Raw genomic sequence first — 18,800 nt, 5'->3', positions numbered from 1 at the left:
TCCATGTTGTCCATCCATTTTTACATATAATTTTATGGTATGAACTCAAAATTGAGGTAAATAAACATCTCAAGTGAACCACACAGTGCTGATTTAATTCTCACCATTAAAAACTTCTACGGGCTGCAAAAGATCAAGCTGATTTTTCTTCTTTTACCTTCGTCCATGCCTGTGTGACTTGATCTACAGGTTGGATGTCAAATAAACATTATAGTGGGCTCTAGGAGGCTTATAATGATAGACATTCAATCACTACTGTTTTTCCATGTTCACCTGAGATTTTAATCTACCTCAAATTTGAGATTAATTATTAAAATGATGTGTAAAAATGAATAAACGGTGTGGATGAAACACATAGATTATTGTGGGCCCACATAGCACCAGCCACTCGCCACCTAGCTAGTGGCAGCGTCACTGGCCAAGCCGCGTCCATTCTCGCCTGATGCGCTCTCAAATGCACGCCGGTGCACCTGATGGACAGGGTGATCCCATTCACATGAGGTCGTTCCGTCCACGTCAGCGAATGTCAAGCGGAACGGATTGGCTGCGCCCCATGCCACCAGCCCCGTGGCTGGTGGTCAGTGCTCCGTGGGCCCTACCATGACGCATGTGCTTCATCCATTACGTTCATCTATTTTTAGAGACCATTTTAGGACTTGTTACAGAAAATAATAAGAACATAAAATGATCTAGAAAAACTGTTTCCTGTAATGTGGTTCACTTGAGATTGGGATATACCTCATTTTTACTCTCGTAAAATAAAATGATCTAGAAAAATAGATGGACGGCATGGATGAAACAAATGCATCATGGTGGGGCCCGAAAGGCACCGACCGTCAGCCATTGGCTGGTGGCAGGGGGAGTAGCCAATCCGTTTCCATGTCAGGCGCTTTCGATTCTATACATGCTGCCAGTGACCGAGATCGGGTGCTCCTTCAAGCGAGTGTGGAGGTCCCAATCCATCCAGAGAATCCCGCAAAAGAAAACTGCACCGGATAATCCCGCAAAAGAAATCTCTCTCTCTCTCTCTCTCTAGAAATCCTGATGGAGGATCCTGCAATTACGCCTGCGGAAACCCACAAAACCCTAGATTCCTCTTCCCAAACACTAGACTCTACCTCCTTCCATAACCCTCTCCGTTTCTCTGAAACCCCAGCTTCTCATCTCCCTCCTCCAAATATCTTCTTCTCTGCTCAAACCCTAGCTCCATACGATCAGAACCCTCCTCCTCCTCCTCCTTCTCCTCCTCCTCCTCCAGAAACTCCAGCCTCGCACGACGAAAATCCTCCTCTTCCTCCTCCAGAAATCCCATGCTTCTCTGCTTCGGATCCACTTCCTTATGCAGATTCCGTCGATTCAAACGGTCAAGAACCGCCTCCGCCACCTCCTTCCGAAACCCCGCCTTCGGCAGACACCCTAGCTTCTTCGTACCAACACGGGAATCTGCCATCTTCTGCAGAAGGGCGTGAAGCCCTAGCCCAAAACGCGCTGCCTTCTTCTGAAACAGTCACCCAAGAGAAGTCCTCTTCGGGTCTTAACACTGCTGAATTCGGCAATCAGAAGCCACTGCTATCGGAAAATGGTGTCAACGCCACCAACAGCGGCACTGACAGGGACTACTCCGGTGGGGAAGAAGAGACGACCAGCCGTCGCAAGCGCCGGAGTAGGTGGGATCCCCCGTCCGAATCCGACCCCCAAAATGGAGATGTGGCAGGCAGCAGCGGCCGTAAGCGGAAATCCCGTTGGGCTGATGATGAACCGAAGCCCATTATACAGCTCCCTGACTTCATGAAGGAATTTACCGGAGGTATGGATGTCGATCCCGAAGTTCAAGCTCTTAACATTAGGCTTCTTGAAATTAGTCGTATGTTACAGTCAGGTCTACCCTTGGATGACCGCCCTGAAGGTGCCCGCTCGCCTTCTCCCGAACCCATTTATGATAACATGGGCATCCGTATAAACACCCGCGAGTACCGTGCCCGTGAGAGATTGACATGCGAGAGGCAGGAAATCATCTCTCAGCTGATCAAGCGGAACCCTGCATTCAAGCCCCCGGCGGACTACCGGCCACCTAAGCTTCAGAAGAAGCTGTACATACCCATGAAAGAATACCCTGGTTACAATTTCATAGGGCTCATAATTGGGCCGAGGGGAAACACTCAGAAGCGAATGGAGAAGGAGACCGGTGCAAAGATTGTGATTCGGGGTAAAGGGTCTGTTAAGGAAGGTAGACTGCAGCAGAAGCGTGACTTGAAGCCGGATCCGTCAGAGAATGAGGATTTACATGTGTTGGTGGAAGCCGAGACGCAGGAAGCGCTTGACGCAGCTGCAGGGATGGTGGAGAAGCTCTTGATGCCCGTCGATGAAGGGCTCAATGAGCACAAGCGGCAGCAGCTTAGGGAACTTGCTGCTTTGAATGGGACAATTAGAGACGATGAATTTTGTAGGCTGTGTGGTGAGCCAGGGCACCGCCAGTATGCTTGCCCTGCTCGTACCTCGACTTTTAAGAGCGATGTTCTCTGTAAAATTTGTGGGGATGGAGGGCATCCCACCATTGATTGCCCCATGAAGGGAACAGGGAAGAAAATGGATGATGAGTATCAGAACTTCTTGGCCGAGTTAGGTGGTACTGCACCTGATTCACTAACTACGCAGAACTCAGCATTGGCACTTCCTGGTTCCGGTGGTTCAGGGAGCAATCCTCCTTGGGCCAGTAACACCAGTGCCGGAGGTGTTGGAAGCACATCGCAACCGGGGCTGGCTAATGGTGCTAAGATGGTTAAGGAGCACGATGATACAAATCTGTATATTGGGTACCTGCCGCCAACTCTTGATGATGATGCACTGATTAGACTGTTTTCACCCTTTGGTGAGATTGTTATGGCTAAGGTCATTAAGGATCGGGTGACTGCATTAAGTAAAGGTTATGGTTTTGTGAAGTATTCTGACGTGTCTCAAGCTAATCAAGCTATTGCTAGTATGAATGGGTATCGCCTTGAGGGAAGAGTTATAGCTGTAAGAGTTGCTGGCAAGCCACCACAGCCTACGGTACCTCCAGGTCCTCCAGCTCCGTTGATGCCTACGTATCCTGGACCGCCTCAGCAATTTACACCCGGTGGGCCTCTTGGAAACCCGCCACCCGGAAGCTACATGGGAGCACCAGTTCCTTGGGGGCCACCACCTGTTCCTCCTCCGTATGCTCCTTATACCCCTCCACCTCCTGGTTCAAGCATGTACACCCCTGTTCAAGGTCAAGCTATGCCACCTTATGGCGCTCAATATCCAACTACAGTTCTGACTGTACCTACTGGTGCGCCTTCTCAAAGTATGCTGTCTAGTGAAGCGCTCCAGAGTTTACCCCCTGGAGTGCAATCTCAGAAGAATCCATCCGTGCAATCTGTACCCAACAACATATATGGAAATTCGGTAGCCGCAGTGGCACCAAATGCTCCGCCTGCATATCCTCCATCTTCTTTAGGTTACCCATCTTATTATGGTGCAGTTCCTCCTGTACATCATTCGGTGGTTGACCATTCACAGAGCATGGGAAGCACACCATGGGCCTCCAATCCGCCTGCCCCTCAGCCTGTTTCATCTGCAGAGCCAGTGACTTACGCTACCGACTCTGAGTACGAGAAGTTCATGGCAGAAATGAAGTGATTTGACCAGTTGGTCGTTCTTTTTCCAGCTTGCAAGGTAAGCATCCCATATTCTTATCCATTGCTTCTGGGTTTATTTCACTATATGACAGGAACTGTTGAGTTCTGATGATTTTTCTAAAAGGAGCATCATATCTTCTTCGTCTTCTTCTTTTTCTTGACAACACTAAAATGAGTATTTTATAACTTAGCAAAGATTCAAGAAAAATCGAAGTATGATAGTCATAGGTATGACGGAAGTACACTTGTATAAAGTGACGTTTCTTTTACACAAGTTTTCACTGTGAAAACATGTTCATAAAAAACCAGTCAGTCTTATAGCCATATGTGTTGCTGAATTCTTCTTCTGATGTACTTGGTAAAATTTGGGATTATATATATATATATATATATATATATATATATATATATATATATATATATATATATATTTGTATTTAGCAGAGGGCATTCTCAGCTGCCTAGGATTATGTGAAGATGAGGATAATGTTGCATGGTTCTTTTAATCATGATATTTGTATTTCTTTTTCTCCACAATGCATTTTGCTATAATCATATTTTACCTTTCTTGACCTTGTTTCTGGTTATGATTGAATTTTTTTGGCAGGCTTCAGGTTTCTTGGAGCTCTTTGAACCTGATTAATTACCTGTTGCTATGACTTCAACTTGTTGGACGTTTGGGACTCATAACTTTAACCTTGCTGTACTGTTATGATAATTGCAGAGACATCAGGCTGGAAGATGGTTTATTTGGCATTGTATTGGAGAAATTGTGCATCCAGCTACTCTGTGGCTTCACGCTTTTCCTCTTTTTAGCATGGGGCTGGATTTCGTCTCCATGTGGATGGGATTGCCACCTTCAGTGCATCTTGGATGCTAATATCTTTTGCCCTTAAATTTTTCTTGAACTTCCAGGAGTACCTAATTACTGACAGTTTTATGTTATTATGTTTTGTTTGAGATGACTTTTATATTCTTCCATCTTGGGCTGGGTAATTACATTTTATTTCATGTCCTGACCTCCCTCATGTTTCCAGTAATGATTTTTATGTTTATTTTTCCTATCTGTGGCCCCTATTAATTTTTACCTGGGTACGGTACCATGAAGCCGCTTGATGTGTGGCCCTCCCATCTCCAGAGCAGAAGGTGTTTCTGTGTAAGTATATTGAGATGATATGGGCGCATTGCTTTGGCAACTAAGGTATTTTGATCCCAATGTCTTGACGCTCTGGGTTTTCATGCCAATGTCTTGATGCTTTGGATTTTTCGTTATTAGCTTTGTTAGCCTGATGTGCCTTTCCAGTTCTTACGTGGCAGGTTGTAATACACATTTACCTCTATCGGTAGTCGGTGGTTCCTCTGGTACAATTTCAAAATTATAGACGGAGGACTGGAGTTAGCTTTACTATTTTTCCATCTAATCACCGTATGTTTATTCTAACAGATCACTGCTGCCCATGGGATCTCTACAACTGAACAAGTCTTATAGATGTTTTTTATGTAACCCGTTTTTCTGTTTGTTTGTCCACCCGTCCTTCCTCTCTCTCTCTCTCTCTCTCTCTCTCTCTAAACTCTAACTTGCAGAAAGGCTAACTCTCGTCTCTTCGCCATCACACTCATGGTGCTTTATTGCTGTAAGAAGCAGAAATCATTCAAGTTCCTTTGGGATCACTGTTTTATCTTAAGCCAGCCATTCCATTTTGTTTTGACTTTCACTGCATATTTTTAAATACTGAAACTCTTTAAGGTGAACAGCTATATTTTGTTTTACCTGTAAAAAGAGTATTTATTTGTGACTTTACTCGTAAAAAGAAGTTTTACATTTTACTTAAAAAAAAAATAAAAATTGAATCTTGCAATTTGAACCTCGAGATACTTGAGTTTCTGTTGCAACCCCAGTTCAAATGCTAGGAAAATGATTTATATGGCAATCATAGTTTTCGTTACTACCAACAAAAAAGAAGCTTTTCTTATGATAATCTGAACATTTCTGCACTTGATTATCCACTTCGTCTCTGCTGGGTAACTTGGAAAAAGGTTTTTGATGGCAAGGTTGAATTTTTTGATGGGCAACTTACCTAGGTGTTTCAAAATGATGAGCTTGTTTTATGGCTGCTAACTCTCTATTTGAACATGTTTGATGACCTTCGGAATTTCTCTTCGAGTGCTTCCAATAGCGAAGTATCATCTTCACGTTTTAGCCAATGGACGGCGGTGGTAGTGTTCTCCTTTGTACATTTTCTTAAAAGGTACAGTTAGAATTTTGCATTTTCTGACAATGTTCTAATATGGCTTCAGAGTTTCTGCATGTTGTCAGCTTTGACAAGTTCCTCAATGCTGCAATCATGCTAATGATTTTGCTGCTGGATTTGTATTCCAGAAGAACTGATGCAGCAATTGAAGAACTAAGATCTAATTGGAAGAAGTCTGAGAAATACTTGGAGGTTTGGTCTAGGGCTACGGAGGCTTGTGCCCTGTGGCTATATTTTGCGTTGGGGAAATAGCATAACAGAATGATTTCCGAAGATAAAATCAGCAATAAAGTCAAAATTAAATAGCAAATAATGGGCTTTATAATATTTTGGTCGTTGGCTGGGAGGGTGACGGAGGGTGACACAGGGATGAGCGCGATGAGGTCGATCACCGTTTTCCTCAAGGATAACTACTCTGAATCCACGGAGCTTCTTTGGACTCCTCACAAAGATTCCTTGAATCCACAAGGAGAGAAAATAGAAATAAATTCGAGAAATTCGAAATTTGATTGATTGATAATTGTTTGATATGTATGTCCCTGTTACACTATTAATATAGAAAAAAAAATCCAAATTTCGTAATTACCAAAAATAACAAAATTCTAACTAATAAAACTCTTCTTAAAACCTAATTTCTAAAAATAAAAGTTCCAGATAAAATTTTGCTAGAAGAATCCTAGCATGATTACAAGTTTATAAAAAAGAAGAAAATCTAAAACTCTAAAAGTAAGAAAATATTAAAAATAATTCGGAATTACTAAAACTAGTAAATTTTCCTTAAATTTTCGTTTTTGAGCTGGAAGTGTGTGTTTTTTGACGAAATGGACGTGACCCACTTTATGGGTCGGTTCACCTTGGATGGACCGTTTCAGTAAAGATTGATAGGTTATGCGCTCCGTAACGATACCCGGATCAAAAGTTATGATCAATTTATGGTCCACCTTTTGATGCAACCATGCTAGGAATGTATCTGTGCCATGTTCTGCATTAGGAGGAGTTATCCTATTGTACAGGGTTGAAATGGGAGGAGGCCAAGGCTAATACTGGTTTCATTGTCTGACTCGGTCATTGGTTGAGGTTGTATCATTAGTGTGAATAGGACTTGGATGAGTGCCATCAACTCCCAATGTTGTTTATAATACTGAAAAAAATTTATAAGAACTCAAGAGAAACAAGATAAATTAATAAAAATAACGAAAAATAGGGAAAAAAAAAGAATCTAGTATATTTGATGTTTTATGTCATGTCATGCTTTAAAGAAATATCTTAGGAATAAATCCCATGTAAATCATCACTAATCCATGGATCTCCATGTATCGAATATTTACTAGTGCTGTGAACCCCAACAAGATTCCTGCAAGAAGATAAAGAGTAATTAGCCTTATCTATGAAAGCCACATACGAGTAGAGGTTTTGTCCAGGAGCCAATTTGAAAACATGTGCGGATTAACCCCTTTTTTCTTGAAATGGCTCAGGACATTAATAGATAGTAAATTCTTCCTTGAGAAAACTTAAGGGCTAGCTTGGTTGCACTTCTTCTTGTTCTTGTTCTTCCTCTTCCTCTTTGTCTTCTTCTTCTTCTTCTTCTTCTTGGATATTATATGTAACTATGTATATACATGACATGATATGTGTAGGCACTCAATGAATCACGGTGTTCTGTAATGGTAACGGTGGCCATTACAATGAATCAAGGTGTTCTGTAACGGTAACGGTGGCCATAACGGCCACCACTGTTACCTTTACGATACGGGGCATAACGGCTATTACGGTCTCTCTCTCTCTCTCTCTCTCTCTATATATATATATATATATGTATTTAATTTAAAAAAAACCTTGAAAAACTTGTATATGCCCCGTAATGTTGATTAATGAGTATGAAAAACTTGTACACGCCCCGTAATAGACCATTATGGGGCTGTTATGGCCTTTATAGGGGACGTAATGTGCCGTTAACAGCAATTATGGGTCATTTTTTCCATAATGGCTGTTACGGCCGTTACGACCCTGTAACGCGTAACGGTTGCCACCGTTACCTTTATGTAACGGCCTTTACGGCACACCGTGCAATGAATGGTAACTTGGTGGGCCATTGAGATCATTGTGAGAATTCCTCTTGTTGTTAACCCACAGGGAGGATGTTTTAAATGGGAAAAATCTAATACTCTAGTAGACTAATGGATTGATGGTTCATGTGCATGCTTTAAAACAGAGCACGTAGCATGCATGCAATTCACTTGAGCCATTCGCACATCATAAGAACACTGTCGCTAGGTCATTACCTCAAACTCATGTTGGTTGATGATCTTAACCTCTGATTAATTGACATTTGTGACCTTTTCATCTGTGTAGTCCATTAGATATCAATGGATAGGCAACCATTTCATGTATTTTTGTTTTGTAACTCAATTAACGTGGGACCTACAAATAAGAATCAGACGGTTTAGTTTTGAGCTACATGTATGCATCTGTGCAGTTGTTCAGTGTATGCGAATGAATTGTCACATTGCCAGAGATATACTCTATGCGTTAGTTATCAGATGATATATTGCATATCACATAAAAAAAACTTTCTATTATGTAACAAACCTTCATAATTTTTTTTTAGTGTGGTCTTTTGGCAAATCAAATTACAATCGAGTCAAACCCACATATTACATGAGTCAAATTTGGATTTTAGGATCCATACTCAAGAGGACGGATTGCAACATGTTCATTTTCAATTGTTATTTGCAATAACATGGGCTACTAAAAAAATAATAATAATAAAATTCAAGCAATGATCAGTTAAGTGTCTGCCTTGCTGGCATTGTCTGCTTGAGTTTGATTTGTCCTTGACCATTTAATGGGCAGGGTACTTTTGTTGACAGTTCTGTTGATTTTTAATGTGACTTGTGGTTATCATGTTTACATTTTTCCTAAAAAAATATATGTTATCTTTAACAATCACCAAGTTTTGCAATTTACTGGATGATGATTTTCCTCCTCGCTGTATTCAATTAATGATCTCCTCCTTTTTAGGGCAATCTCATTTTTGTTTAATTGTTTTCTGGTCATCTGGTCTAAAGGGGGGGTTGATTGGCACTTTAAGCCATGACCTTTTTCTTTTTGTCTCTTTATTTTAGTGGTTTGTTTTCAGACTAGTGGCTTAGGTGTAATTCTATCATGGCCTGTTTGGTTATCATCAAGGTTTTGTTTGGATAGGCTACTCTAAACACATCTATCCAGCCAAGGCCTGTCTAAAGAGGCTTATATGGATATACTATTATGTTGTACTGACAGTTATTTGTCAGGCACCCTATTTGGACAGGCATATATGGCTTGTTTACAGTTTTGGCACATCTCGACATGTGGTGTGCTCATAGATTAATACCGACACATTTGACACATCTGGACATGTGCTCAATGGCACATGTGGCATCTGTGCATGTGTGGCTATTGGCACATGTGGCATGAGGAGGTGGGTGGGTGCTAGTAATTGATTGGCACTTAACCCATGACCTTTTTCTCTGTCTCTTTATTCGAGGAGTTGGTTTTCAGACTAGTGGTTTAGCTGTATTCCATTATGGCCTATTTGGTTACCATTGAAGTCTGTTTGAATAGGCTACTCTGAATACATTTATCCAGCTAAGGCCTATCTAAATAGGCTTATATGGATATACTATCATGTTATATTGGCTGTTAGTTGTCAAACATGTTGTTTGGACAAGCATATATGGTTCTTTTGCACATTTGGCACGCGTGCTCATAGATAGATATTGGCACATTTGACACGTGGGTTACTTGAAGATGTACGATGGCACATGTAGTGTATGTGCATGTGTGGGGTGCTTGAAGGTTGGATGCACCACATGTAGGGTGGCCTCACTTGTGGCACCGTTCACACATGTGGCACATGTGCCGTGCATGCGTACAAAATATAGCTACTCATTCAAGTATATATGGAAGATGAGTGGAAATGAACTTTCTATCGAGTTTGTCTTGTGCACATCCACGACTAGTTTTTAGGATAACCTTGTCTTTGTTTTTATTGAAATTTGGTGCCACTATCCAAATGATGGTAGTTGACAAGCCATGGACATTGTATTATCCGGACTAAGCTGTCTGAATAGAACTGTTTCGTAACCAAACAAACCCTTAAGATCTTAATCCATATGTGTTTGTTTGTTTTTGTGTTTCTTATCCGCGAATTTTCTGTTCTCTTGATTAGCTCTTTCTGTGAAACAGTCATCATTTGTGCTGCCATTAAGGGGGCTTTAGCTAGAAGTGGTTTCTTATCTCTGGATTCTTATTTTTATTTTTAATCTCTCAATTAGCTCTTTTTGAGATATGGCCATCATTTATGCTGCCCTTCTAATTAGAGGGGCTTCATATAGACGTGGTTTACTAAATGAAAGGCAAATAGTTGGGGTTTGTTTAGTTATTTAAAAAGTTACATTCAGACGCCCTTGTCCAGATAGGTTCCATGTCCATGGTTTGTCAACAATCATTATTCAGACATTGGCACCAATTGCAATAAAGTTAAAGATAAGGTTGTCCAAAAAACGAGCCGTTAGTGTGTACAAGGCAATTTGGACACAAAGTTAGTTTTAGCCCAATTATACATGCATGGTATATGTTTTACACAAGCTGCACATGCGAATGCATCAGAAGTGGGATTTCCTATCAAGCATCCCACCTGCCACATTAGATCTTCAAGCGTTTCACATGTGCTATGTGTGGTAGTACCCATGTGTATGCATGCTTCTTGCCGCATGTGCTACCATGCATGTTCAAGCAACTGACATGTGCCACTGTATATCAAGTAACTCACCTGTATTGCTATTAATCTACAAGTGTGCCACTGTATATCAAGTAACTCACCTGTATTGCTATTAATCTACAAGCGTGCCACCGTATATCAAGTAACTCACCTGTATTGCTATTAATCTACAAGTGTGCCACAATGCCCTCATATGCCAATTTGCCTAATGCGTACAAGAGCCACACATGCTTGTATAGACAAGATATTTGACAAACAATGGTCAGTTCAATAAAATAGTCTCTCCATACAAGCCTTAGTTGGACAAATGTGTTAAAAAAGATGTCTGATAGAACTTTGATTATAGCTGAGTCCTCATTTCTTTTTTGATCTCCATGGTCATTTGCTTCTTAATATAGGCCCTGTTTCGATGGAACAAAAGTTTTATCACATATATGCAGTACTGGATAGCCTATTGGACACACTACCCTGCATGTTTGTCAAACCCTGTAGAGGAGGGAAGGCTCATTTACCACATGCGGTGCATACATACATTGGCACATGTGGGCTGCTTGTTGATTGATCGTGGTGCGTGAAGATGGAATATGGTACATGTGGTGCATTTGCACATTGTCATGTTGGCACATGTGGCAGAGTGCTTGAAGGTTGGATGTGGTACATGGCATGTTTGGGGTGTTGGAAGGTTGACAGAAGTGCATGTGGTGCATTTGCACATGGTATATGTGAACATTTGCATGTGAGGAATGCACCACATTCAACCCTCTGGCACACGTGTGTACCTTGATGAACTGCTATCTGAGAGATGTTATCCCACCTTTCCAAGGGTAGGCTATTCTCTCACTTTTTGGATAGATTGTCCTCACATCTCTAGGCATCCATGCCCATATGGCTTTTGACAAACTAGGGATAAAGCTCTTACAGGCTAGTTGTCCTTGTAACTTATGCGGCACACAACTTGTGTCACATCCAATTGGGCCCATTAGTAGCTACAGTTGTTTTCAATGGCGATTGTGAAGGAAGAGAGGGTTCCTTGATTGTTACAGGACTGAGATGGTTTGGGGTTCTCTGATTTGGATCAATAGGTTGCAAAGGATTCCAACTAATGAAGAATTAAATCTTTTCATGGATCTATTACGCAGATCGAGGGATGCCCATATTTGATAACACACCCAGTGATAGGTAAGTTTGGAAATGGTTGTCTAATGGGGTGTTGTATGGAAGATGGTGTTTCTTGGGGGTCTCATGTGCCGTGTGGAAGGGAGATAAAATAGAATAATCTTTGAGGACAAAGTCTCTGGGGAAGAGATCTTAAAAAAAGAAGAATCTTGTTTTTTATCGTCAATCGGGATTTATTGAGACTCGAGTTCCAGGGTGTGCTCTTTGGAGCAGCAAGCTTATGCTAGATTGGGTAGGGACTATGGACCTGGATAGCCAAGGCTAGTTGGCATGCATCTAATATTGGTTATGCAGATCTAGTTATCTGTGAGGTCTCTGGTGTTCTTCATTGTATTCACTTGTCTTCTGCTTTCGTTTTTTGCTTCATGATGGTCAATGGCTTATGGAACCATGAGAGTGTCACTTGGCGTTTGCAGCCTTTGTATTGTCTCCCTTTTAAATGAAGTTAATTATTTAAAAAAAGTGACATGACTGGTTAGGAGTCAGTTTAGTTCTTTTAGTTGAGCTAAAGGGCATGTTGCAATTTCAACTAAAGAGAACAATGATACAATCTATTACTTTCCTGAATTGGATCAGAAGTTAGTTGTTGAAAGGTGGATCCAATTGGACCTTGTATATGTTCAAATATTGATTTTAAGTTGAAAAGTTGTTGGTGTGTGCTAATGCTTCTTGACTGGTTTGGCTATTTGTTTAGTATGCTGTGTTGTTACTGATCACAGCTTTTGTCCCTTTTCTATTGCGAACTTTCACACCATGTTGGTGTTATGTCATTTAGTGTATGCATTAATTAAGAACCATAGGACACCAATGAGTGCCTGAAAAGAGGTTTATTGTTGTGGGTCTCAGAAATGAGGCTTGTTACCTTTCAACAACAAAAAAGAAAAAAGAAAAAAAGAAGAGAGGAGAAATTAAGCTTGTCAATTGATCCCTGGCCTACTGATCATTTTCTACATAACATAAGCCACTTTCTGCTAGAAATTGATGTAGTCTATTTGGAGTGTTGCTGCTAGATTTCTTTCCCTTGCCCTCGTTCTCTTTTAGGGACTTGTTGTAAGATTTGATTTGGTGCCAAATTTTAGCATGGAATAGAGCTTTTTCCTGTGGCCAAGTCAATCTCATGATGTCTAGGGTTTGCACATGGTTTGTTTAAGATCTTTCTGTCAATGCTACAATATATAGGGAGATGTATCTGCTGATCATCATGCTTTTTAGGTCTCAGCCGATGATACCTGATCAACACTGTTAAAGCAATGTTAAATTAGTATTGAAAAAGGTATTTTCATTGTACCGTATCAATGGCATGGATAAGCTTGTCTGTTTTTTGTGACGACAATATGATGAGAGCCTTTTCAAGTGATAGGACTTGAAATTTGTGCATGTTGTTTTAAGCACCGTTCAACAATACAACTCGGCATACTTAGAACCCTGAAAGTATATTTGTTTAACTTCATTTTGTCGAAGTTATTTTGCAACTTTCTTGTTCACTTTCCAGTTTTATCTGTGTCATCCAAGCTGAAATCCTTAGATCCCTCCAAAATCTTTTCAAAATTATTAATAGTGTATTCTGGACCATCAAATTGATTGCATGCTTGTTATTCTACTAAATTTAATTGTATAGGTAAGATGATCCCAATTACTTGCTGTGCCAGTATGTGCTGGTGCACAAGTGAAGCGCGCATCAGCCACATTTTCACCCTCACGATTTTTATCATATTTGTTGGCGAAGATGCATTAAAGAAAGTGCTAGGACTTAAAGCATCCATTATCAAGTTGTGCAACTATTGAAGGTGTTGATGTCATAGGAGATGTTTTTTGGTAGATTCACTTGAGTCTACATATCATGAGGTGGGTGTTTCATCGGGAACCAGTTGTTATGCTGGAGCCATGTGGCTTTGGATACTATCTTGATTGATGGGAGCTACTAAGTTAAGCATAACTACTATCCAATGTGTTCTCATGCTCCTGCTCCACCTCTTGTTTGCATTTCCTGGGGCTACACAACATTTCTCATACTTTTTGCAACTATGGTGGCTGCAATTCCTGTATATGTTCTATTCAACGTCCTCATTGGGGACATTCTTTAAGTCAATCACATCTCTTTAATAATTCTCATTTGAGTGAAAATGCATCAAAAGGAAGTGTGTGCCTTGAGTTCCCATGTTAAGTTGTCTGTTTCCGGTAGGGATGTCAATGCTGGTTAGCTCAGCTCATATTTGGAGGTCTAGGGTTTAAATTATATCCTGTGGGCTGGGCTGAGTTTAGAAATCTACCAGAATTTCTGTCTGGGCTTGGCTTTACCAACAGGCTGTTTGGCTTGTACTATATAACAAAAATTTGCATGTGTATGTTGATAAAATATTATGTTAGTACTAATGTAGATGGAATTTAGTTAGTTCATGTGAGCCTGTTAATTGTGATCTTGCTGTTGATTAGTTTACATGTATGCATTTTTGTATGTTAGTTATGAAGGCGATATTGATAGCCATATTTTAGAAATACTGAAGACAATGGTGCACTGAACTCTACTTGGTGCCGTGTACTAGCCAGCTGCCAGCCTGGGGAAGAGGGCTAATGTCAGGCAGGCAGCCCTGTATTCATGAGAATTCAGCCAACCCTAATAGTTTGGATAAGGCTATGATGATGACCCGAGTAGTTGGGATAAGGCAATAATAACAATGATGCCTGTGAATACACGCATGCACGTATGCATGTTTATTACTATAATCTTGTGAGATGGCCAGTGCTGTTGTCCATATGAATAATAATCATATGTTATTGCCTACTGTAACTATTGTATATTTCATTCTTTTAGTACACAATGCTTCAGAGTCTTTTAGATATAGCTTTACTGATTTTTTATTTTTTATTTTTTATTTTTTTATTTTTATTTTTTGTGTTGCATTATTGCTTCTTTTGTTGATTTGTTAATGTTTATGTTGATCCAGTGAGTTTTGGTACTATGGTTGTCTGCAACTCCTCACCTTTCCCCTCCCCACTCTAGTCAAGATGCAGATGGTGTGTTGTTTGATTATGTGGGTGGAGCTGGTGGAACCTTAGCATTTTGTAGGGCTTAGTTGCCTAAGGCTTTCCTGTTGAGCCGCATTGGGTGATAATATGGGGTTGAGGGTCTCCAGTTCATGCACCATGCAGTCTGCCTTGCAAATGGTGTATTTGTTGCTATGTTGGTGGCCTTTCGATTAAGTGAAGCCAACCTGGCTGTATGTATCTGTAGGCCATGTAGTGGTGGCAAGAAGTGAGGTTCCTTTCCTATCGTACATGTTTGTGTTTCTTTGTTTTTCTCACTGGGACAGAAAAGATGCCCATGCCCTAGGAATTGGGGGTTGGGGGTCTCTAGTTCATGCACCATGCAGTCTGCCTTGCAAATGGTGTATTTGTTGCTATGTTGGTGTCCTATTGTCTGTTTTAGTTTTCAAGATTCTTTACCTTTCCTGGTGATTTTTATTTAAGTGACTGTTCTGTTCTTTTAATTGATAATCTATGTTCTACGTTTGGCATGTCCAAGTTATTATGTGTCAATGGCTATTTTATATAGTCTTTTTCTTTTAATGCTGTCTGATAAAAAGGACATAAATAAAAAATAGATGTTTTTTTTTTCTTTTGGGTGGCAAGAAGTGAGGTTCCTTTCCTATCGTACATGTTTGTGTTTCTTTGTTTTTCTCACTGGGACAGAAAAGATGCCCATGCCCTAGGAATTGCAATGATGCCATGGGTAGAGATCAGTTGGAAGGGTGAATAATAATCCTGCATGCACTGGGACAGAAAAGATGCCCATGCCCTTTTGTTACCTTTGGTGGTGGGGCCCACATCAGAGCATGATGCCCTTTTTCTACCGTGAACCTCCAATATACTGACAGGATTACCATTTTTATACTTGTGTGTTGATTCCCCAATCCGTTTCCAAACACCAGTTTAGATGGAGTAGAAGGTAGGAAATTTATAGGAGTGGTAATTGGTTATGAAAGGAGTATGATATTAGCTTATTTGATTGCCTATGCACATTATCAATCATCTGGTTTGATTTTAACTGCCTAAGTGCTGTTTTGTGATTTGACCTTGTTTATATATAATACTCATGCTTGCTAATGTAAAGATATGTCCGCCTTTTCTCTTCAGCCTTTTGCTGACATTATTATTATTATTATTATTATTATTATTGTTGTTGTTGTTGTTGTTGTTGTTGTTGTTGGAGCTAGAGTAAACTTCCAAATTTCCATTATCCGATGGTGTTTTGTCTCTTTAACTATATTTTTTTTTTTCCTGCTTTTCTCCTAGAGGAATTGAATAAACTAACCGTGAACATTTCTGTTATTATTTTCTTTTTTCAAGCTAACTGTGCACATGAGATGGTGTTTCAAAGAGGGGGACCCCATCCTTGGTAGAAGGCTTACATGATGAGGCTGTGAGTCTTTAAGATGTACCTTTCATCAAGAAAATTGAACTCGGGGAGTGGGTTTAATGAGAAAGCATGGTGGTTCTGGACAGCAGGGTAAAAAAAAAGGTGGGGAAGCTATCATTACATGTTCCTAGTCTTTATGGGGGAGCCAGGGGTTTCAAAAAGGTTGTGAAGGAGGATATTATCTGGGTTAAGTTGTAGTTAACCCATGTGGATCATTTCAAGTCAAAAGGTTTCGAAACTACTTTTCCTTATTGCAAACGGGAATCCGATCTCAGGACTCTTATGCTTCTAGACTTGTGAAAGTTTACAACATTTATTCGTTTGTCGATCCATGTAACTTTTGGTTTGAGAGAAACTGTGCCATCGAAAGCTGGCTGACCATTTGCTCATGTTGACTGCCACTGAGTCCATGAACAGTAGATTGATGCAAAATCAAATAGTAGCCACCATTGGTTGAGTTGGCGATCATGCCCCTCATGGGGTGGGAACGTCTGAAAGTGTTTGTTCCAGCAACAGTGAATAGTTTTTCTACCTTTGTTTTGTAAAGCCACATTCAAGCGATAGCTTGGAGGACTTGCATTGTGGAAGAATTTGAGCAGAAGTTCAATGGAAGTGACTGTGCTCATGTCCAAATGGAGTGATTTTGCTCATCAACGAAGACTGCATTTTGAATTTGCTTGCTGAGTGAATTTCAACTACCCTTTGGCCAATTTTACTAGCCCTTTTGGTATTTCGAAATGCAGCTATGCTGCCTGCTAATTAGTGTCTTGAAAGTTTGTGCATTTCGAATTTGTTGCGGTTCCATTTGGGAGCAATGCATTTTGAACTAGTTTCTGTTTTTTTTTTTTTTTTTTTTTTCCCTTTTTCTTTGGCCATTTGACAATGGAAATTCGGCACACAAGGAGGATTCCCATCAGACATGGATTGAATGTTTATTCTATGGTTTGAGATCGGAGTTATTAGATATTCTGGCAGTGTGTGATTGTTGATGGGCAGGAACTAACCTACCGTCCACGTGTATGTAGAAATTAAAACGGGGCTACGTTTGTGGTTGACAAGCCATCCAAATTGGGACCACCACCCTGACCTTTTGATTTAACCTGCAAGTTCTCAGTGCCTTGTGTATCGAGCTAATAGACCTTTCTTCTTTTTCCTTGTATTCATCAACTTTGCATCCCAAAGAATTGCATTTCTATGCACTTCTTTGGTTGGCATGAATAGAAGCTTTTAATAGGAATAGCCCTATTTTCCCATGAAAAATCTTTCCAGTACTCGTGAAAACGTGCAGACATGCATTAAGAGCAGACCTAATAAAGTTAAGTGCGTCCTATCAAGGAGATTTGGGCTGTCAGATATATCAACAGCTTTAAGTAGTCTAATTACTAGACACATGATCCTTAGAATTCAAAAATGTGTATACCGTACAAAGAGGCCACCATGTATAAGTCAGGAGATAGGAGGAGGAAAAATATTAGGAGATATTCTCAAGCTTTATGATCTCTTATGTCTGCTATATTTGTCACGAGGAATTCCATTCAATTAGTGAGGCGATTCTTGGCCTTTTGAGATTTTATAATGTATTAAATGAGATTTTAAATATACATTACGAAGTATTTACGAATTTTGAAAATTTGTGTGACTATAAACGGATGGCTTGGATTTTAGCCATGTCAATTATAAGAGGCTTACTTCTATATCTTCTGACTGGTTGTATTGGTTGTAAGAGAATCGGTGGTGGAAGCTTTTGTATTTGAGTTGATAATGGATCTAAATAGATTCTGGACTTCTGGAGGAGCTTTGCTACATGGGGTAGTGTCTCCTCTCTCACAAGCTAAATGCAATTTTAATCGATTTGTTTTGTTTGCAAATTATTTTTCACATATTGCAACATTATATTTCTATCATGGGAGCAGACTCGGCTCTATAATCCCAAATATTTGTCATTGGATCATCTTCAAATGGAATATCTATAAGTGCGAATTTTGAGAGACAATATTTGGTTAGGTTGAGGTAATATAAATAATTAAGGAATGAAGAAAAAAAAAAATGCAACCAGCCAATTATATGTGATTTAAGCAACATTTAGTTATTTAAAAGCATAAATAAAAAGAGAAAAAATATAAAAAAGAAACATTAAAATACATAAGCTGATAAGTGATAAGTATAGAAAATATCCATTTACTCATCAAATGTTACAAAAGTCTACAAATAATAATTGTCAAATAGTTATAAACAAATGCAAGAGAAATAGAAGTCATCTTCTCATCCTGCTTTATGCAATTGTTACAGGTACTGTCTCATCTCGCTTCTCATGATTTTCTTTCTTGAACTTCTCATTAATAGAGTTTATTTTTCCTCAGATTATATATAGCCAATCATGTCTACAAATGAGTGTTTCAACTGATTCCGGTAGAAGTGAGCTTTGATACTTGTTCACAACTTTACCCATGTGCTAAAAGTAGATTACAACGACACGGTTGAAATTGGAAATAATAATATGTCTCGTTTAATTAATGGGAGCACATGGTACTGTG

The 18,800-nt window shown here is 39.9% G+C and overlaps 1 protein-coding gene and 1 long non-coding RNA gene across 4 annotated transcripts; both read left to right on the top strand.

The window, feature by feature from the left end:
* Positions 1 to 989: 989 nt before the first annotated feature.
* On the top strand, positions 990 to 4,675 carry LOC131226617 (splicing factor-like protein 1). 2 transcript variants are annotated; one of them, XM_058222199.1, is made up of 2 exons: positions 990 to 3,696; positions 4,384 to 4,675. In XM_058222199.1, the coding sequence occupies exon 1, from the start codon at positions 1,045 to 1,047 to the stop codon at positions 3,658 to 3,660; it is 2,616 nt and encodes an 871-aa protein (XP_058078182.1). In that variant the 5' UTR covers positions 990 to 1,044; the 3' UTR covers positions 3,661 to 3,696; positions 4,384 to 4,675. The 2 variants fall into 2 exon arrangements, with proteins under 2 accessions (XP_058078182.1, XP_058078180.1); XM_058222197.1 differs by having other exon boundaries at positions 991 to 3,696; positions 4,267 to 4,675.
* Positions 4,676 to 4,866: 191 nt separating this feature from the next.
* LOC131226618 (uncharacterized) lies at positions 4,867 to 16,920 on the top strand. 2 transcript variants are annotated; one of them, XR_009161947.1, is made up of 2 exons: positions 4,867 to 5,908; positions 16,197 to 16,920. It is a non-coding gene; the product is annotated as an uncharacterized LOC131226618 (long non-coding RNA). The 2 variants fall into 2 exon arrangements; XR_009161948.1 differs by lacking the exon at positions 16,197 to 16,920 and adding an exon at positions 6,043 to 7,125.
* Positions 16,921 to 18,800: the final 1,880 nt, after the last annotated feature.

This window comes from Magnolia sinica, chromosome 15 (assembly GCF_029962835.1).
Source record: "Magnolia sinica isolate HGM2019 chromosome 15, MsV1, whole genome shotgun sequence".
Lineage (NCBI taxonomy): Eukaryota > Viridiplantae > Streptophyta > Magnoliopsida > Magnoliales > Magnoliaceae > Magnolia > Magnolia sinica.
The sequence above is the reverse complement of the archived record's forward strand: the minus strand, read 5'-3'. Positions and strand labels throughout refer to the sequence as shown.

What these genes read in the sequence shown, in the direction of transcription:
- LOC131226617 (XM_058222199.1), top strand. Translation starts at nt 1,045, where the DNA reads ATGGAGGATCCTGCAATTACGCCTGCGGAAACCCACAAAACCCTAGAT.